This window comes from Ailuropoda melanoleuca, chromosome 5 (assembly GCF_002007445.2).
Source record: "Ailuropoda melanoleuca isolate Jingjing chromosome 5, ASM200744v2, whole genome shotgun sequence".
Lineage (NCBI taxonomy): Eukaryota > Metazoa > Chordata > Mammalia > Carnivora > Ursidae > Ailuropoda > Ailuropoda melanoleuca.
The window spans coordinates 34,364,886-34,386,999 of NC_048222.1; the positions used below are offsets into that span (position 1 = coordinate 34,364,886).

A 22,114-nucleotide genomic window follows, 5' to 3' on the forward strand; every position below is an offset into this window, starting at 1 on the left:
AAATAAACTGAACAAGTAAACACTGTGTAGAGTATGTTGGTTGGTGACATGTGCCATAAAGAAAAATCGAGCACGGTAAGGATAAGTGTGGGGTGGGAGCTGTTACCTTACACAGGGTGGTCAGGGAAGGCCTCACTGAGAAGACGCAGAAGCAGAGACTGCAGGACAAGGAGCTACAAGTCAGGAGCAAGAGAGAGTTCCAGGCAGAGGGGATAGCAAGTGCAAAGGCCCTGAGCTGGGAACACACTTGCTGTGTTTGAGGAACAGCACATTTAAAAAAGAATGTTCTTCATCACTTATGGACAAGGAAACTGTTCTACTATCCTCAAGGATTAATGGGCAAAATGGTACTGAGCATGTGAACTTCAGAAAACTGGGAAGAAAACAAGCAGATAATTTCTCTTCATTCCGGTACCACAAATGTTTTAAGAACCCAGTCTTACATAAAATGTACTTACAAATCACATCGGATTGTGTTTTCCTTTTGGATTTTGATCTGCTTTCCTGTCAGGGTCATTGCTGAGGAGAGAAGCCCAGACGTTTTCTGGTGACAACCAGCAGAAATGCGGGTGTCCTGTAGCAGAGGTTGGCAGTGCTCCCACCCTTATCTACTCAAGACTCCCTGTTCCCATTCACGCAAATGGCTTCTCACTGCAAGAGCCCATTGCTTTCTGCCCACACATCATGCTTGTTTAGTCCACGTACAGGTGAGGCTAGAAGTGTCAAGGTGTTAACACCCCAGAAGCAGCCCCAGCCAGGTGTGGTTGAACACAGAGGAGCGTCTTTGCCTCTTGGGTGGAACAAATCTGAGGCATGCCCTTCACAATCCCCCAGGGAACACCAGTGGGATTGAGTGCCGGTTGCCCAAAGTGGTAACCTACTCTTTTAACATACCTCCTAGTGGCTTCCTTTCCTTCACTGTCTCACTTCCCTACTCCCCGCTGGTGCTTCCTGGGCTCACCCCCCAAATACACTACCTCCTGGCCTCCAGATCTGCTTCAGTCGGGGGGCGTGCCAGCCTAAGACCAGTATCTTCACATCACCTCGAGAGAAAGCACCTCTGACCCACTGGTCAGTCTCTTTTATTATCTTCTTAATTTAAGCCATGCTCTTTCTTTTACCACTGACCCAGCAATTTTCATCACAGGTATCTGTTCTGTCAGAGAACTCATAGTCCCCACAGTCAAACTGCTTCATATAACACTCAGACCGTTTTTAGAGGTATTTTATCAAGTGAATCACAAATAGCTTTAACTTAGTTGTCACTGTAAAAATAATGGTAGCCTGCAATTTCTTGAATGGCCATTCCTAAGAAGAGACACCCAGATGTAGACTCATTTGTTTACCTACAATAGTAAATTTCATTATTTAAATGTGCATTCTTAATACAATCTATGCTTATGAGGTGGACGGCCATGCTCTCTCCAGGCTCACCAGCTGTGGGTGGCATGGCAATCTGACCCTGATTAAGCATCTTTAGGTCATCATCTTATATAATTTCAGTGGGTTTTAAAAGCTGATATGTGTTCCAGTTTTTAAGCACAAAGCCATGTTTTCAGTTGAAGATAAAATTTTTAAAGTGCTATATTTGAAAGTTTCCATTTAAGAATGATAGTGAAATCACAAAAGCTAGAAATGTCATGTTATCAGGAAATTCAGCAGAGCAGGAAGTGGAGCCAAACACAGGTACATGTTTATAAACAATCCATCTGGTGAAGTAAAATTGTGGCCAGAAGTTGAACAGATCTGTGGGAGCCAGTGGGTTTTTGTTTAATTTGGTGGTGACCAATGTTTTCTACTTAAAAGCCAACTCTGAGAAATAAAATGTTTACTGGCAGGCATGTTGTGGTGAATATCTAATGGAATTAGCTTTACTGAGTCCCATGGGGGAGAAGTTCTAATAATTTAGATTACCAGATTTACTGAATAGAAGAACATCACAGAACAAATGACACTAAAGTTTTCAGATCCAGAACTATTAATGTTTTATTTTGAAATAGTTATAAATTTTCAGGAAGTTGCAAAGAGAGGACAGAGTGGCTCTGTGTATCCTTCACCTAGTTTCCCCAATGGTTATTTTTTGCATAACTACAGTATGTTGTCAAAACCAGGAGACTGACATCTGTATAATACGTGTGTCATTTTATCACATGTGTAAGTTCAAAGAACCATCGCTGCAATTAAGATACAGAACTCCTGTGGCGCCTGGGTGGCTCAGTTGGTTAAGCGTCTGCCTTCAGCTCGGGTCATGGTCCCAGGGTCCTGGGATTGAGCCCTGTAACGGGCTCCTTGCTTAGCTGGGAGTCTGTTTCTCCCTCTCCCTCTGCCCCCCCCACCCAAGCTCTCCCTTCTGCTGTTCAGCCATCTGTTAGTTTTTTTTTTTTAATTTTTTTTATTTCAGTCACTGTACTTTTCAGTTCTAAATTCCCATTTGGTTCTTCTTTCTATCTTCTATTTTTTTTTTTGGTGAGACTTTAAATCTTTTCATTTGTTTCAAGCATGTTCCTAATTGCTTGTGGAAGCATTTCTATGATGGCTGCTTAAAATCCTTAGATTATTCCAGACCTATGGCATCTGTGTACTGGCACCCGTTGATTATTTTTTCTTATGCGAGTTGATGTTTTCCTGATTCTTGATATTTCGTATTTGATGCATGATTTTCAATTGTACCCTGGATAGCTTAGGTATTATTTTTAAGATTCTAGATCATACTTCAATCTTATGCTAGCATGCCTCCTCTGACACCATGCCAGTGGGAGAAGCGAGGTGCCATCTCACTACTGCCAGGTGGGGGTAAAGGTCCAGCCCCCCCCCCCCACGTATGTCTTGACATGTGTTGGGGTGGCTCATTCCTGTGGATGGGGGTGAGATTTCAGTCTCCCTCCTAGGCCTCATCTAACACCGCCCTGGGTAGGAGAGGGAGGGGCACCTTGCTGCTGCCCACTGATACCACAGCAGGGTGAGGGAGCCCTTGTTTCTGCTGGATGGTGGATGAACTCAGGATCCCATGTGACTTCCAATGACAACTTGGGGGAAGGGAGAGGCAGAAGCTATTATCTCCAAGTGGGGATGAAATTCTTCCCACTCCTCTGATACCACCCTGGTAGTGGGGGATGTGGTGCCTTGTGATAGCCAGGCCTTTGCTGTTGGGGTAGGGTTGAGGATTTTTCCATGGCATCTGGATGGAGTAAGGCAACTGGTATCTAGAAGTTTCTGTCTTACCGGGTTGCCCCTTTCCTGGTCCTCTGGCTTAGAGAACAGACTTTTCTTGCCACTTTTGTCTGAGACTATTGGTGTTTCTGGGTTGCCAGTTTTTCCAGCATCCAAACTGGAACACATGAGGCAAAAAAAACAAAAACAAAAAAACCCCAAACCTATGTCATTCCTCAGGTCCTGAGGTCCCCTGGCCAGTCTACCTTCTTCTCCCCATCTTTCGGAATCTTCTTACGCTTCCTTTATATATAAGGCCCAGAGTTTTTACTTGTACTTAGTGAGAGGAGTAGAGAGAAGTGTGTCTGCTTCATCTTGGTCTGAAGCCATAAGCTAGTGGGCATATTTTTAAAGTGGAAAAAGAATACATATGACTAATTTTTTTCAACACTTAGAATGAAGAAGGCATTGAAGTTCACAAGGTCCATTTGAACATACTCTTTCTTTTCATTCTAAAACAATCTGGTTAAGTTGGTCTTGTTGGCATCTCCCCTTCTCTGAGGGGATAACTGGTTCGGAATTGGCAGGTCAGACCCAGAGTCTCATAGTAAGTTAATCACAGGGCTGAGGGTAGAATCAGATTATTCCAGCACCACACTGCTTAAGCCAGACAAGGCAGAAGCATTAAGTACGCAGAGGTGAACAACCAGCCAGTGAGATTTGAGTTTACTCTTGTTGTGGCTTCTCTTCTACCCCATTCTGGTCTCCTTGTCTCTGCTTATGCAGCAGGACTGGACAAGCCATGCAACCAACAGCATCATCAGCAGAGCCTGTTTCCTAGGGCCACAGCTAAGCGTGCTGTGGGGCCTTGGCCCTGCCCCACTGGAAGAGTGGGACCACCCCTCCCGTAAGAAAATCTCCTCTACCAAGCCCTGTCCTACTGCCCGCCCGCAGCACAGCACAAGTATTATCCAAAACATCCTTCTCCACGTCTATGCGGGGAGCCCTGGGAGCTGGCTTTTCCCTTCATCCTCTTCTCAGCATAAACTGAAAGGTTGCACTTGGTATTGTTCAACACTGGTAAAATCAGAGGTTAAAAAGAACTGGTTCAGGGGCACCTGGGTGGCTCAGTCGGTGAAGTGTCTGCCCTCGGCTCAGTTCATGATCTCAGGGTCCTGGGATCGAGCCCAGCATCGGGGGGCGTCCCTGCTCAGCGGGGAGTCTGCTTCTCTCTCTGCACCACCACCCCCCTGCTCATGTTTGCGTGTGCAAGCTCTCTTTCTCTCTGAAATAAAATATTAAAAAAAAAGAAAAGAACTGGTTCACAAATAACGTGGTCACCTGGCTGGCCTTGTTGCACTGCAGATGCATTAGCTGTCCAGTGCCAGCTGTGGGGACCTCTGTCTTTGGCACAACCAGTCCCCCTGATGGTGTGCACCCTACTCATTTTGGTCAAACCATGTTCCTCTAAAACACTGAATTTCTAAATTTTTCCAAAAGCACTCACTGCACATAAAAATAAATTTCCTACACCTCAAGCTTTTAGGTAAAACCTAAGATTGGCTGAAAAACTGGGATTTTGCAGATTTACAAGCATGGATAGGATCTCAGAAAAGTCTAGGCTTCAACATTCTCGCCTTAAATTTTTAAGTAAAATTCACACACCAAAATGAAGTGCCACGTTTGGCTTGTGGTTTCAGGCATCCCCTGATAGATCACTACATACTCCCAAGATAGAGGCACTCCAGCTTGAGAAGCAGAACACTGGGTGAAATGTCATATAAAACCACAAATTCCTTATACCTGAAATGAATATAACAGCGTATGACAACTATACTTCAAAAATAAACTAAAAAGAAAGCCCTACAGGCTCTTCCATATGATGCAATACCATGCACTATACACATCTGCGTACCTACTAAATTTCATCTTTATAAAAAACTGGTCCAAAATCAATGAGCAAAACTAATATGATAAAAGGTTGTTTCTGCATGTTACTAAACAACATAGGATATATTTCAGAAAAAGTTCAAAAGAGGCGGAAGATGAAGTACTTCCTGGTGGAGATGCACTCCATAATAAACAACTAACCACAAGATTCTTTTACTAATCTCCAATGACACAAACGTAAAGCTTTGTAAATTCTCACCACTGGTCATGCAGCTCTGTATACATGCAGTCTTACCACTCTTTGAATTAGGTAGGAAAAGATAAGTCTAAATTAGCAAGACTCCTGATTTACATAACTTTTGAAAGAAATATAACTGATTTTTTATTTCACTTTAATTGTATACAGCAACCAGAATTAAGCTACAATGTGTTAACCCAACAGAACAGCTTGAAAGGACCTGTGTAGAGTGGCTGGGTTTCCACTGGGCATGTATTCCTGAAGACTAATCTTCACAGGGAATACCAAGCATTTCTTAAAATCACTAAATATCTGAGGAAAATCCGTACCAGGACAGCAACAGTAAAGCTTAAACATTAAAAAAAAAAAAAAAAAAAAAGCATACAGAAAAAAAAAAAGCCAATTCAAAAGAAGATAATAATTATCTTCAGAGTGAAAAGGGAGGACATCACATCAATAAACAAGAACAGACTTTTTTCCCCATCTCCTAGAAGTGAAAACATAAAATTGCTAAAATTAAAAATTTAAGCGGCAGGTGGTAGAGAATGAACACAGCTGAAAAGCAAATTATCAACGCTGGAAGACTGAGCTAACAAATTCTTTCAGAACTTAGAACCAAAAAACACAGGGAACTAGGAATGGACAGTTATAATATCTGAAGGCAAGAAGTGGTAGTTCTGGAAATACAAGTTCCAAAAAAAAGAAAATAAACAGCTGGAGGGAAGGAAATGATTTTGTTCATTATTAAAGATATTATCAGCGTGATGACCTGACCCTTGAGCTTGAATGTTGGAGTTTTCAGACTGAAGTGGCTGAATGAGACAAGAATACATGAATGCATGAGAAAACAGCCATACCTATACTATCAATAGATTCACTGATGTGAAACAAAAAACAAAATCAAAAAATCCTAAAAGCTTCCAGAAAGGAAAAAAAAGCATTTCCTATGAAGAAATAAGATCCAGGTTGACAATGACATCTTTTCAGCAACACTGCAAGCGAAGGGGCAATAGTGCCGTATTTTCAGTTATGAGAGATACCCAGTCAAATTCCACTTAACTGTGAAGGGGGATGAAAAGCTTCCAGAAGTTCCCCAGTCTTCAGCTCTCTAAAAAATTTATTAAAGGATGATGACCAGCAAAATTCAAAAGGAATCCAAGAAGTAGACAAGAGTATAAGGAACAGTGATGAGCGAAGTAATAAATATTAACTCAGAGATAAATTTAAATAAATGCTATTAATAAAAATGATTAACAACAATCCAGAATGCAGTTATCAGTTGGTCTCAAGACTGGAAATGACAGGGGTAGAAAAGGCAAAGTAAAAGTGTGCAAAGTGAGAAACAGATAGAGGTAGAAACTTTAGACAGTGAGAAAAAAATACAAATGAGTTTAAATACTGAACTTAAACTACACTGGGGCTGCTGAAGTACAATGTGAGGGAGAAAATGGAAAGCAGCAATAGCAGCAACAAGTACAGTCAAATCAACAAACAGCAACAAAGGAAAAAAACAAAATATGGTGAAAGGAAAAATAAGATAGGAAGAATAGCTATAAACATCATTATCATTATCATAATCATAATAAATATGTCAGGTCACAATACCCAGTTAAAGATCAGGGACGCTGAGTGTGGCTGAAAAGGAGAAAGCCAGCTATATTTTATTTAGGCCATACTTAAAATGTTATAGGGAGGTTGAATTAAGAGATGGAGAAAGATACACCAGATAAGGGCAAACAGAAAAAAAAAATAGCAAAAATAGTTTCAGGAAAAATGGGATATAAGGAAAAAAGTCTAAAAGGACAAAGAGGGGCGCCTGGATGACTCAGTCAGGTAAGCTTCCAACTCTTGATTTCAGGTCAGGTCATAATCTCAGGGTCAAGAGATTGAGCCCCACATCAGGCTTGTGCTGGGTATGGAGCCTGCTTAAGATTTTCAATCTTCCGGGCGCCTGGGTGGCACAGCGGTTAAGCGTCTGCCTTCAGCTCAGGGCGTGATCCCGGCATTATGGGATCGAGCCCCACATCAGGCTCTTCCGCTATGAGCCTGCTTCTTCCTCTCCCACTCCCCCTGCTTGTGTTCCCTCTCTCGCTGGCTGTCTCTATCTCTGTCGAATAAATGAATAAAATCTTTAAAAAAAAAAAAGATTTTCAATCTTCCTCTCCCTCTGCCCCTCCGGCCCCTCCCATCACCGCCCCCACCCCCCTCCACTCTCTCTCCATCTCCTAAAAAAAAACAACAACAACAAAGAGAAATGTTTCCTACTGACAAAAGATAGGATCCATAAGAACACTTGAGCAGCCTGGATAAAAATGCCTGTCATTCTTGAAATCTTGTCATCATCAGGTTGGGTGTCATTGTCAGGTCAGTGAACAAAACAAATCCCAGCCTTTGTGGAGCTTTTGTTCTAGTGGAAGACAGACCAAAACACTAATAAACCAAACTATACAGTGTGTCGGATGGTGATAAGTGCTAAAAAAAAAAAAAAAAAAAAAAAAACTAAAATAAAACAGGGAAGGGTGAAAGGGAGTGCAATTTCAAGTGCAGTTAATAAACGAAGGCCTTACTGAGAAGGTAACATACGAGCAAGACCTCACGGCCGAGAGGGCACCATGCAGATTTCTGAAGGAGACAATTACAGGCCAAGGACCCAGTAAGAGCTGGAGAGGGAAGTGGGCTCAAGATGGAAGAGCTCGTTAGAAATGGGAGGAAAAACCAGACATCCGTGAAACAGAAACTAAGGATCCCTCCCTGAATTATTTTAGGAAGTTTCAAAATAAAACACATGAGGTCACTAACTGAAAAATGACATAACCCAAGAGACTACTAAAAGGAAGAGAATTTTAGAGATGTGTGACATGCAATCAACGAGACTCGAATTTAATCCTAAGAGGTTATTGGATTGTGACTATAAATAAAACAGCCGAAGCCTACTCGATTGCACTCCACCCAAGGAAGACTATATTTAAAGAGAAAGGTTTAGTTTGAGTAGGATTCAGAAAACAGAGTTTTAGAGATAAAATGTGACTGTGAGTTTCCAGCAATGTCTTGGAAAAGGGTACACTGACTAGTGGAATTGAAAAATGGGTTTATTGGGGCGCCTGGGTGGCACAGCGGTTAAGCGTCTGCCTTCGGCTCAGGGCGTGATCCCGGCGTTATGGGATCGAGCCCCACATCGGGCTCCTCTGCTGTGAGCCTGCTTCTTCCTCTCCCACTCCCCCTGCTTGTGTTCCCTCTCTCGCTGGCTGTCTCTATCTCTGTCNAAAAAAAAAAAATTTTTAAAAAAAAAAAAAAAAAAAAAAAAAAAAAAAAAAAAAGAAAAATGGGTTTATTTAACAGATACAGGTCTTCCCCCACTTATAATACGGTTCTGTCCAAGAAACCCACCACGAGCTGAAAATGCATTTAATACACCTAACTTAGCGAACATCACAGCTTAGCCTAGCCCACCTTCAGTGTGCTCTGAACCTCACAGTAGCCTACAGATGGGTAAAATCATCCACCACAAAGCCTGTTTTATAATAAAGTATTGAATACCTCATGTAATTTACTGAATACGGTACCGATGGTGAGAAACAGAATGCGTACATGGGGACAGAATGGGTGTATGTGCATCAGTTGCTGACGCTTGTGGTCATGTGGCTGGCTGGAAGCTGTGCTCACTGCCTCTCCCCAGCACCACAAGAGAATACTCTGCTGCAAGTCGCTAGCCCAGGAAAAGATCAAAATTCAAAATTCGAAATAGGATTTTTACTGGATGCCTATCACTTTCATACCATCCTAAAGTCGAAAAATCCTAAGTTGAACCATCCTAAGTTGGGGACTACCTGAACATTTTTCATTTTAATCATAAAGATAAGAGTATTTGGAGATAATGAGGTCATTAGAATCATCCAACTGATAGCAGGATGAGAAAGAAACCTTACGTAGTGGCAACTTCTCATATAGATTTCCTGGAAGAGGAGAGTGTGTTGATCAAAAGGGCTTGAGTGTCTAGTCCCAAAGACACTTTTGCCAACATATACTAATAAAATGGCATTCTGATTTATTTGGTATTCTCGTGTAAGTTTGGTTCTAATAGTCGTTAGCCTGGACCTATCTGAATACGTAGAAACACAAGGGACCAAGATGCTAAGGGCCGAGCTTTGAAAAGTAGTTATTACAGTGAGGTCGAGCTGGGTCAGCCATTAGTAGCCCTCCCAGGTGTCACCCATACCTCAGCCTTCATCCCTCTAACCAGATGTTGGAAACGCTGTATCGATCGAGGAAAGAGCCCTGGACTTAACAGTACGGTGAGTACCCCACCCAGGACTCCATTACCACTAGCCATGCAATCCTGAGCAACATCACGTAATCTCTCCTATCCTCAGAGAGATACACAGCCTTTAAAATGGGAGTAATAATGGCTATTCTATCTCACTGCTTTGTTTTAAGGCACAGAATCTAAATCTAAAACAAACAGCTAAATGAATAGAAGCTATTAACACCAGCATCATTGCATGCCCTACAGCAATGAGTATACGATTGACATGCCAGAGCACATTACCACAGTTCTCTGAAAATTGAGGACAAGATGAAAAACCACCAACCCACCAAACAAAATATAGGAAATCCTACCTCTCAGCAACAGGTTTGGCAATGTTTTCAAAAATGGTCTCTTGGTTTGCACCCTGATCAAAAATCTTTTGAAATCTGCAAATATGAAAGTGGTAGTTATTTAAAAGCTGAGCTTCAAATACAATTGGATTAATTTCTTTTTTCTTTCCTGAAAGCTTTGTAAATTACCCCATATTTACATCACTGGGCTTACCTAACCTGACACAATGTTTGCCCTGTAGTCCCAACCACACTGCCCTGTTGTACCCCTGTATACAAATGGTGGGTAAACAGTATTGCTTTGACAAGATCTGCACAATAAATCCCTCTGAAAAACTGCAGCAGCTTTGAACCAAATAATAAACTGTGTGTTCTTTAGCCCTCAAGGGGGACAGTGTCTGCAACTGGCATCAAATTCGAATCCAGATAAGTGCGTGAAATGGAAACCCAAGAACAGGATGTAAACAAGCCAGCGAACTTCTGATGTCTGCCCTGTCAGGACAGAACGCAGCTGTGAAATGTATGATTATCGAACTTGGTTTTAAAATTGTTGATTTTCCATCAATAGGTGCTGCATCCTGGTACTGGCACTTAATTCTCCGGGTAGTTTTGCCCCATTGGGTTGATCGCGAATCAAGTCAAAATGTAAATCAAGTTGGGCCTGTCCTGCAAAGAGATGTCTTTATCAGATTGGCAAGGCCAGGGCCATGGGGCGGTGGAAGGGTGTCGACGCTGCTTGTCTCACAATGGCACTGTGACTGAGCTTAGTAAGGGATCACGGGCACAGTGGGAAACCCAAGGTAACTTTTATAGTGTGGTAAGTCGCTTACTGGCAGGAATGGCCCTCATTAAAACATCATGAAAGAAGTAAGAGGGAGAGGGAGACACAAGGGCAGGGAAAGGAGGAGAGGGGGGAAAGGGGGAGAAAGAAGGAGAAGCATAAGCATATAGGGCAAAATGTTAACAATCAGTGAATCTCCCACCAAGGGCCTAGGGGAGGTTGCTGCATTATTCTTCCCCCTTTTCTGCATATTTAAAATTTTTCAAAATAAAAAATAGGGGTGGTGTGGCATTAAAGCAAAAACTTTAAAACAAACACGCTGAAGGCATATTAAGCAGGTTTCAGAGTGGCTTGGGAACTTCTGGTCCATGTGTCTCGGTTGTGACTCACAAGTGAGTCAGACGCATGTTCTGTTAAAGTAGAGACTACATGAAATGTGGGACTATTTTCACAACAAATGAGTTCAGAAGGATGTCTGGAGCTGGGTAGGAAACACAAAATGGAATGAAATTCGCGGTCTTTAATCAACATTAACTTCCAAAGATCCTTAGAGCTTATCAATCTCCCTTTTGAAGAAGCAAATAATGGAACTATACAAAAAGGCTGTCAGACACTCTGGGGACCAGGTCATTAAGGTTTTTTTTGTTGTTTTTTGTTTTAATTTAATTTAATTTAATTTTTTATTTTTTTAATTATAATAATATTTTTTATTATGTTATGTTAGTCACCATACAGTACATCCCTGGTTTCTGATGTAAAGTTCGATGATTCATTAGTTGCATATAACACCCAGTGCACCAGGCAATACGTGCCCTCCTTACTACCCATCACCAGTCTATCCCATTCCCCCACCCCCTCCCCTGTGAAGCCCTCAGTTTGTTTCCCAGAGGCCATAGTCTCTCATGCTTCACTCCCCCTTCTGATGACCAGGTCATTTAGTAAGCAAGATCATATCTTAGCAGTATTTACCGGTTTGCCCAGAACACTCCTCAGAATCTGTAGGTCCATCACGGCTTAGATACGAACGCTGACATAACACAGGGGACCTGGCCGCTCAAGCACTCTTAACAGCACTACCAACTGTGACGTCTGGGCACAGACTCAGCGGTGCTTTTGAGGATGATGGTGATAAGGCTGCTTTGCTTCTTTGACCAGGCTGGCGATGCCTGAGTGAATCCATCAGCCATTCCCAACTCCCTAAGTAATAGGAATTACATCGACCACCACATAAACCCAAGAGATGGCAGACGTTTCAGTAAATCATACAATGGTACTTAAAGACCAAATATCACCATCCCAAAATATTTTAGTTTATGTAATGTAGTTACATAGTTATTCGAAAAGTCATTATAATCAGCTAGCTTCTGAAAACCATGGGAGGACAAAGCAGAATCAGAGAGTTAAGAGTTCAGTCAAATCCAGAGAAGGAAGTTGAGGCCCAGGGAGATAAAGCAATTTACTCATGGCCCTGGAGCTAATCAGGAACACGCCCTGAGACGGAACTACGATGTCCTGATTCTGAGGAGGTCCTTTCATTTATTAGGAAATTGTGTAGGCTTTTTCTAAAGTCCACTTCGAACTTGGCATATGCTAACCTCTTCCCACCTCGAACCTGTACTTTCTGGTCTTCTGCATCCTCGTACATGACAACTCCATCCTTCTAAACATTCAGCCCAAAGCCCTTAGGGCATCCTGACTCTGCACGCGCGCTCTCTCTCTCTCTCTCTCCCTCCCTCTCTCCATTACACTCTATATCCCACCCATCCACTAACTCTGTCAGCTCTGACCTTCAAAATGCATCGAGAATCCAACTATTCCTCAACATTTCTACCTGCTACTACCCCGGCCCAAGCTACCATAATTTCTTCCCTGGTCTCCCCTGAAACAGACTGCTCTTACAGTCTATTTTCCACGTGCCAGGACAAATGGTCCTGCTAAAACATAAGTGAAATTCATTCTTCTGGTCAAAATCCTCCATTACCTTCCCATAACACTGGGAGGAAAAAGCTTACAATGACTTCTTCCCCAAAACCATCCTTACAATGACGTCTAAGTCTCCCTACGATCTGATCGCTCAGCTGCTCCTTTAACCTTCTTCTTCTCCAGGCACACAGACCCCTTTACTCTTCCTCAGACATGATAGCACTTTCCCAACTCTGGGACTTGCTCTTGGTTTTTCCTTGGCCTGGAATCCCAATCCCTCAAATATCTGAATGTCTAACTTCCTCACCTTCTTTAAGCCTTTGCTCAAATATCACCCTCCTCGGACGCCTTCCCTGACTGCCCTATGAAACACTCCATCCCTCCCCTTTGCAGCCCCTCTTCCTGGCACTCCTTATTCCCCTTGCCTGCCTAATTTTTCTCCGTGGCACTTAACACTTCCTGATATACACTGTACTTAAGGATCTGCCTATCTACCTCCTCCCACTAAAATGTAAGCACCATAAGAGCCGGACCTTTGTTGCATTCCCTGCTATGTTCCTAGCCATTAAAACAGCACACAGTGGATGGTCAATAAATATTTATTGATTGAATGAATGAATGTTTTTGGGAGTAAACACCCTTAAGATGCTGAAATATTTATCTCTGAACATAGGTATAAGTTAAATACCTTATTAATTTATTTAAAAGGCTAAAGCCAATATTTTTAATCCAGAGATTTAGAAAGAATGAGTAAGAGATTTAAAGTAAGCAAATAACACATTTTCAATGAATATGTTTAAATGTACTGTTTCTATCTACATAATATAAAGAATACTTTGGAAAAAGCCAATAGATAAAGACATGGCCAACTGTTCCTAACAATCATATAGAATCACGCTGAATAAAATGTTTCAGCAAACTGTGGTTTTATAGAGACTGGCCTCGCCCAGCTGTCATGAAGTCACAGCTACTGAAGTATGTGGCATGCTTACACCACTAGGAAAATGCCTGCTTCAGAAAAAGTAAGTCTTGTTTCATAAAGCTACTCCTTAAAGAACAAAATGAAAGGCAATGGGGAGCCAGAAAGACAGGGTAAGGACCACCTCACTATGCAGCCATGTGCTAGCAATCCCCCATGTGCTTACAGTAAAAGAAGACACAAGAAGATGGGGTGGAGGTGGGAGGAGATAGATAATTTAGACACAAAGGATAAACTGTCAAGACCAAAGAGAATTTTTATGAGACATAAATAATTAAATAAATAAATAAATAAATAAATAAAAGAATTTGAGAGAGAACCATAAAAAAATATCTGGGTTGGTTTTATCCAAAGGGTGAGCACAGAAACATAATGAAAACAGGGCCCAAGCAAAACAGCCTAGAAAGAAATGCAAGACAGCATTAGGATTCCTTCCATGGGACCCAGAAATCCACTACCTAAATGTAAGCAGAGATCAAATATGGCTTTAACTTGGGCTCAAAATTCTTCAAAAGTCAAAAGTGGGGATGAAAATTAACAGCACAGAGTGAAACTAGAGAAAAAAGGCAGCATAAAGGAGCCCATATCCCTCATTTCAAGGCCTGGCTACTAGAAAAGAATTTGGCCCAAAGGCACTGATGACAATCCAGGGGTGGCTGTTGGGTAGGTTTCACCTGATCCCTACAGTTCAGCACTGTCCAACAGAAACATAATGCAATCCATACATGTGAGTGTATGTGTAATTTAAAATTTTCAAGTAGCCACTTTTTTAAACAAAGAAACAGGTGAAATTTATTTTAAGAATCTATTTTTAATCCACTATAACCCCAAACTTCATCATTTTAATATGTAATCAGTATGAAAAAATTCTTGAGATGTTTTACATTCTTTCCCCCCCCCCCCACACCAAGCCTTTAAAAACCTTCGATCTGTTAGAGCACACTTAAAGCACATCCCGGTTCAGGCTGGCTACATTTTAAGTGCTTAAGACCTACCTGTGGCCAGCAGCCGCTACATCAGACAAAAGAGGTATGCAGTGTGCATATGGGCATATGAGATCCAGACACCATTTATGTTATAAAGAAAGCTCATCTATACAGCACACAGATTACACCTTAAGTTCAACTTGAATAAAGTTTAGTCATACACTGAGCTTCCTGTAAGAGCTAAATCATAGTGGACCAAGTAGGAAAAGGACAACACTAGATAAACAGATGTAACAAAGAAAGGCTGGGGTTTTGGGAGAGCATCTTGGACAGAGAAACACACCCTCGGGGCTCCACGGTGGTGCAGTTGGTTGGGCTTCTGCCCTGAGGTCAGGTCATGACCCCACTTCAGCCCACTCTCTGCTCAGCAGGGAGCCTGCTTCTCTCTCGCTCTGCCTGCCACTCTACCTGCTTGTGCACACTCTCCACACCCCCCTCAGTCAAATAAATAAATAAAATCTTAAAAAAAAAAAAAAAAAAGAAAAAGGAAAGAAACACACCCTCTTTTCAACTCCGGGCCCAGCGATGAAAAGACAACTACCTACTAGATGAGATAGAAAATCGCACTACATTCTCCCCCACAAAATGGCACTAACGATTTCACGGTGGATATTAATGCACTACAAGAGTTAGTTCAATAGTGAAGCAGAAACAAAGGCTAAAGATGAACTTACTTAAATTTGTAGCTTTCTCGCTTATTATTCACAAATCCATCTGCCAAATCTCGAGGTAAGATAATTTCCAGGCTAGCGGTTAATTTTTCATCGTCATCTATGGAATAAATCTGCAAATATGAAGACAACAAATGAATATAGCACGGTAAACTTACAGCTGGAATTATGACCAAGTTATTATGATAGGCATTGTAATTGTATAAAAAATTGTATTCTCAAGATAAGTCATAACATAGTATAATTTGGATAATTTTCCTCTTTGAACTGTGCACAGACTCTAACAAATATATGGAACAGAAAAAGAGGTAACAACTAAATCAATGCTCTATCAAAGCTCAGATTCTCTTTGAATGATCTAGTACTCGAATTTGAGCATTTGAGTGTCTCTGTTGTGGAGAAACTAATAGTTCTGAAAGCAGGACATTAATCTAAGTACTGCTTTGGAATTAAGTACCAGAAATTAACATCCTTCTATGACCAATAAACATTTCTGAGCATTTACAAAGTGGCCGAAGCAGATCAAAGGACTAGGTCTGAGACTTCTCAGAGAGCTCACAAGAATGCTCTAATTCAAGTTATATTCAAAGCAGCCCAAGTTTCCATGAGACATATTCAAGCATTTGATAAAAGACATGTGGTTTCAAAAGACATGTAATTCATGTCTTTGATGTCATCTTCAAGATTCTTGTCCAGCTCAGCCACTAATTAGCAAGGGACCTGGGAGAAACCACTTAACCTCTCCAAACTGATATGGAAATGAAGGGGTCTTAACCAACCCCCCTTCCAACTGCAAAGTTTCTGATTCTCTTCTTGGTTACCTACTTCTTTATTTACTGGCCAGGAAAATTAAGACTCAAGCCTATAAAGAGATCACGTGGGGGCGCCTGGGTGGCGCAGTCCTTAAGCGTCTGCCTTTGGCTCAGGGCGTGATCCCAGTGTTCTGGGATTGAGCCCCACATCAGGCTCCTTCCTAGGAGCCTGCTTCTTCCTCTCCCACTCCCCCTGCTTGTGTTCCCTCTCTCACTGGCTGTCTCTCTCTGTGTCAAATAAATAAATAAATAAATAAATAAATAAATAAATAAATAAATCTTTAAAAAAAATAAAAAAGAGATCACGTGGAATAAAGAATAGCATAAGACTCGGTACCCAAAGACTTGGGTCCAACACTGAGCTCAACGTACCAGCTGTGTGACCAGCCACCACGTTCAGAATCTCAGTTCCTTTATACATAAAATGAGGAAAACAGAACTGCCCCCCTTACAAGTTTGCTGTGGGGATAAATGATGTCATGGAAATGGAAGCATTTTGTAATGCACCATAAAAAATGTTAGTCATTAGATTTAGAGGGTTTGTTTTTTTTTTAAAAAAAGGCTTCTTGTCTTTCACCAGGAAATAAAAGTCTTTCTAACAGGCAATACTTCCTGTTTAAGACTCATTTAGATGCTTGATTATGGGGGAAAAGTCATATTCTTAAACAAGTAAAGCTTACCTAAATCTCCCTAAAGTAAATAATTTTCCTAAGCAGATTTTTATTGAGCCTCTCACTTAAAATGTGAAGAATTCATGCAGAAAAGTCATCCTGTAAAATAAAATTATTTGTAGAAAGTAATGGCATCAGGTCTGAGACTTTCCGTGGCTAGGTTTTCTCAAGAGACATTTAAAAATTATATCCTGTAGGGCACTACACTAAAAAAAAAAGTTAATGGCTAGACAGGTGAGTGAAAGGGGTGTGTAAGACATGAAACATACAAGAGTGAGGTACTCCTTTTAATGCGAGTCACATGTTCTAAAAAATTCTGTAACACTCAGTGCTCAGAAGACAGAAAGGATCATCGACTACAGTAAGAACACTGACCCTCTACCTCGCTTATTAAGCCATTCTTTGAGGCATTAAGAAAAGTCCCTCTCAACCAGAAAGCTTGTTTAGTTTAATAGACTGACTCTTTACCTTTAGTCAAACAATATTTATTTGAGACACAGTGGGGAGTTTTTAGACCCAGAAGACAATTATAAGAAATATGAGGATGAATATGAACATGTTTTGAAATGTACTGAGCACCATACAAATGAAAAGCATGGCCATTGCTGAAATTATCAGAGGTTTGTCTTATGCATCTTCTAAGTTACCACTCTATAGATTATTATAACTTACTTTATAGTGCCTTAAGGAATAAGACTAATGAAGTAATACAACCACAAAATGAAGAGGAAAGAAAGAAAAATACAGGGGTGCCTGGGTGGCTCAGTCAGTTAAGCATCTGCCTTCAGCTCAGGTCATGATCTTAGAGTCCTGGGATCAAGCCCCACATCAGGCTCCCTGCTCAGTGAGGAGACTGCTTCTCCCTCTGCTCCTCTCTCTTGGTCTCTCTCTCTCTCTCAAATAAATCTTAAGGGAAAAAAAAAAAGAAAAATGCCTTCGAATCACTCCTGGTTGAATGTTACAGCAAAAAAACAACCATAACATATCCCAGGAGCAAGAAGATAGGGTGATAAAAGTGGGATTTCTAAGGGAGAGCAGGGATACAGTAACTCAAAATGTGTTCAGCCGTGTTCTCTTATTTTTATGTATGTGGCATAATGTTGCATCTTGGTAAGAATCTGCCATTATAAAAATATAGTAGGACCTAAAAATACTCCCTGGAGTATCAAACAATCCACCCTACAGAATCTCACCAAAGAAAAGCAAAAGAAGGCACAGTAAAATATGCAAACACTGCACTTTAAGAAAAGAGAAAGTTCAAAATTATACCCAGGATTCTCCGACTCCCTATCTTCCCCCTACCCCCTCGACAACCAATCCTCCAATATTACCAAATCCAAGCACCTGCTTCCCACTGCTAAGTCTATGTAGAAAAGCTCAATATTTTTGACTAAGAATCTGAAGAGGTACGGAAGGATTTTACATATAAAACACTTGGTATATATGATGCGCTTTAAAAACCTTCTCATAAGTGAATATAAGAGGAGAGAAAACGGGAAGATATCCATGGTTCTACACTGTTTCATTCCTTTAAAAAAAAAAAAAAGTATTTTCTTTGGAGTCTTCTCATGCATCTTATTCTCAAGTAGTCCATGAGTAAAAAAACTTCTGATGGTGATGATGACAAAGATGCCATATTCTTGTTTCAACTACGTAAATAACATGAGGGAAATGCTACGTTATAATATACTATGATGTTACATATATTCACATTGTAGATATGGGATATAAAATATTATTAATAATATACCCATTCCACGCACTCATGAGTAAGACCCAGACTGCCCTTACTTAAGTCCTCGCTTTGGGAGGAAAAAAGTTTGGTTTGAAGAGCCAAGAACTTTAGAATAAAAAACCCTTCATTAAAATCTGGGTTCTGCCACTCACTGGGTGGATGGCTTGATGGCATCATTTCACCTGAGACTCAGTTTCCTCATCTACAAAATGAGGAAAATGACATCAACCTTGCAGAGTTCTCCTGAGAATCAGAGATAATGTAGACAAAATACCTAAGTGGTAAGGACTATGCTCTTTCTAGGGAGGAAAAAAACACGTTTTGAAACATTTAAGAAGTACAGCAAGTCTCTCTTCTCACGGGGAGGGCAAGGTCTTAAACTGACTTTAGCACACTAGAGGCGGCACCTAGTAAATGCTCCACGCTGTAGAGGTTTGTCTTATGCATCAGTATTTTCTGAATGAAAAGCATACACACACACACACACACACACACAAAATCTTCGGGATGCATAAATCTGTATATCTGCAAAAAGTATGTCAAAGGTTCATGTTTGCGTCGTACAAGGCCGATGTAGTCAGGCAACAAATTCCTAAAGGCCCGCTCCGCACAGAGCCACAGTGGCGTGTTTTTAGTTTGTGTGTCTACCTACACTATCTGTATCATCTCAGACGTGTGCGGACACGCATCTTTTGCTGGCACGTTCCGCCCAAGTGAGCAGCACAGGTTCGGGCTCATCTGTGTGCAGAGTGCGCACAGCTGTGTGAGCGCTTCCCAGGAAGGTGCGAGAGGGGTGCAAGCTGACGCGTGGCCCCCGTGGGCGCGCACACACGCACACACGCACGCGTCGGCCCCTGCGTGAACACGTGTGCTCGGGCACCGGTGTGCGGCTCTGTGCACAGCGTCCGCGCCAGCGGGCCCTGCCCCGCGGGCGTGGCCCGGCTGTCTGCGTGGCCGCCCGGTCGCCTCAAGACAGTGTGCGGGGCTCGGGGCGCCATGCCGCGCCCTGCGCCGAGCCGCCCCCCTCAGTCTAGGGCCCAGCGTGCCGTCCCTCCCCTGGGAGGCCCCACCGCGCCAGCGCCCTCGCTGCCCGTACCCCTTGTGGCTGCTTCCGGGCGGTGGGCTTCACCCTCGCGAAAACCTGTATGGTCTGCTTCACCATCTCCTCCCGGCTCTGCACTGACCCTTGACCTCTCTCAGGATCTGGCTCCCAAAACTTCTGACTGCCACCACTTCCGGCCAGCCGCAGCCTTAGCAACAGTAACTACGGACACTACCCAAGGAGCACCGCNGCACTGACCCTTGACCTCTCTCAGGATCTGGCTCCCAAAACTTCTGACTGCCACCACTTCCGGCCAGCCGCAGCCTTAGCAACAGTAACTGGTGGAGGGGAGGGGGGGAAGGGCGGGGCCGAGCGGAGAACGCTGTGCGCTCGCGGGGTAGAGGTCTGGGCGCCAGGTTTAGCTCCACAGCTGGCCTACATAGTGGTTAGTGGGGTGACAACCACCATGCCCTGACCGGTTCCTTAATCCATTCTTTCTCTGTGCCAAAACCTCTTTTAAGCACTGAAGTCATTCTGTTTTTTAGTATTCATTCATTTAAGAAATGTCACTTGATCTGTGACAAGCAATATGCTGGCTGGGGATGATCTTTAGCTGAGCAAGACTGCCTCTGCCCTCTTTGAGATGAGGGTCTGATGAAGGAGGCTCTTTTCCACAGGAAGTTACGAGTTATACCGGGATCGGGCATGGGATTCTGTGGAAGGCACTTTTCTGTCTCTGTTTTGGAGGAAGTCAAGACTGGAAGAGAGAGAGACCTTTTGCCATACAATGGCCCTGTCCAGAATGGATTGGCTCCCTTGTGCACGGTTAGTAGAAAGGTAAATTTGTGCAGTCACTATGGAAAACAGGATGGAGATTCCTCAAAAAATGAAAAATAGAACTGCCATTGATCCAGCAATTCCACCTCTGGAAATATATCCAAAAGAATTGAAATCTGGATGTCAACGATATCATTGCACTCCCAGAATCATCGCAGCGTTAGCCAAGACCCGGAAAACACTGAAGTTTTCATCAGTGGATAAATGGACAAAGAAAATGTGAAATGGGTATATATGAAGATTATTTAATATATTCTTTATCTTCTATATATAATGGAATATTTTCCTGCCACAAAACAGAACAAAAAAGTAAATCCTGCCATTTGCAGCTACACAGATGAAACCAGAGGGCATTGTGCTAAGTGAAATAACTTGAAGAGAGGCAAATAGTGTATGATTTCACTTATCTGTAGAATCTAAAAGAGCTGAACTCACAGAAACAGAGAATAGGTGGCCAGGAGCTGGGGGTGCAGAAAATGGGCAGATGTTGGTTAAAGGTACAAATTTCCAGTCAAAAGACAAATAAGTTCTGAGAATCTAATATACAGCATAGTGACTGTAGTTAACAATATTGTGTTATATACTTGAAAGTTATACTTTCTTATATACTAAGACAGTAAATCTTAAATATTCTCACCAGAAGAATAGGTGGTAATTGTGTGAAGTGATGGAGGTGTTAACTTTATTGTGATAACAATTTGACAGTGCAGATGATCCCCGACTTATGATGGTTTGACCAATGATTTTTCAACTTTATGATGGTGCAAAAACGATAGGCATTCAGTAAAACTGTACTTAGGATTTGGAATATCATCTTTTCCCGGGCTGATGATGTGCAGTATCATGCTGTCTCATGATGCTGGGCAGCGGCAGAGAGCCACAGCTCCCAGTCAGCCACATGATCCGAAAGTTAAACAACCTGTATACTTACAACCATTCTGTACCCATAAAACTGTTCTGTTTTTCACCTTCAGTGCAGTATTCAGTGCATTACATGAGATGTTCAATACTTCATTCTAAAATAGGCTTTGTGTTAGGTGATTTTTCCCAACTGTAGGCTACTGTAAGCGCTCTAAGCACATTTAAGGCAGGCTAGGCTAAGCTACAGATGATTGGTAGGTTAGGTGTGTTAAATGTAGTTTCAATTTGTGATATTTTCAGCCTAAGATAGGTTTATTGGGACATAACCCTGACATAAGTTGAGGACAATCTATATATAAATGGATCAAATTATCACATTGTACACCTTAAACTTGTATGTCGATTAGATCTCAATAAAGCTGGAAAATACATACATACATACACACATAAGAAAGGATGAGTACCTCGAAAGACCCTGTTAGCACCTGGAAAGATGTTCAACATCATTATCCACCAGGAAAATACACACTAAAACTACAATGAGATGTCACTACACATCTCTCAGAATGGCTAAAATAAAAAATAGCAACAAAACTAGGTCCTGATTGGGATACAGAAAAACTGAATCACACACACATTACTGGTGGGGATATAAAATGTAATATGTATCATGGATAATGGTACAGCCATTCTAGAAAACAGTTTGGCAGTTTCTTATAAAACTAATGATGCAGCTACTCTAAGATCCAGCAATCATGTTCATGAGTGTTTATCCCAGAGAAATGAAAACTTGTGCTCACACAAAAAACCTGTACTTAAATGATCATAGCAGCTTTATTTGTAATAGCTCCAAAATGGAAACCACTAAGATGTCCTTCAACCAATGAACGGATAAAAAACTGTGGAATACTATTCAGCAACAAAAATGAGGGGGCTACTAAT

At 41.8% G+C, this 22,114-nt stretch overlaps 1 protein-coding gene across 6 annotated transcripts in view; it reads right to left on the reverse strand.

Moving 5' to 3' along the window:
* KIF6 (kinesin family member 6) overlaps positions 1–19,692 on the reverse strand; it is a 465,947-nt gene extending 446,255 nt beyond the window's left edge. For 5 of the 6 annotated variants that reach the window (XM_034660659.1, XM_034660662.1, XM_034660661.1 and 2 more), the window contains exons 1-3: positions 19,529–19,692; positions 15,218–15,327; positions 9,896–9,970 (exon numbers count right to left, since the gene is read on the reverse strand). In XM_034660659.1, the coding sequence (XP_034516550.1) occupies positions 9,896–9,970; positions 15,218–15,327; positions 19,529–19,594 (251 nt within the window). In that variant the 5' untranslated portion in view covers positions 19,595–19,692. The remainder of the gene's footprint in view (positions 1–9,895; positions 9,971–15,217; positions 15,328–19,528) is intronic. The other variant, XM_034660660.1, reaches the window with a different exon arrangement.
* Between the last annotated feature and the right edge of the window lie 2,422 nt (positions 19,693–22,114).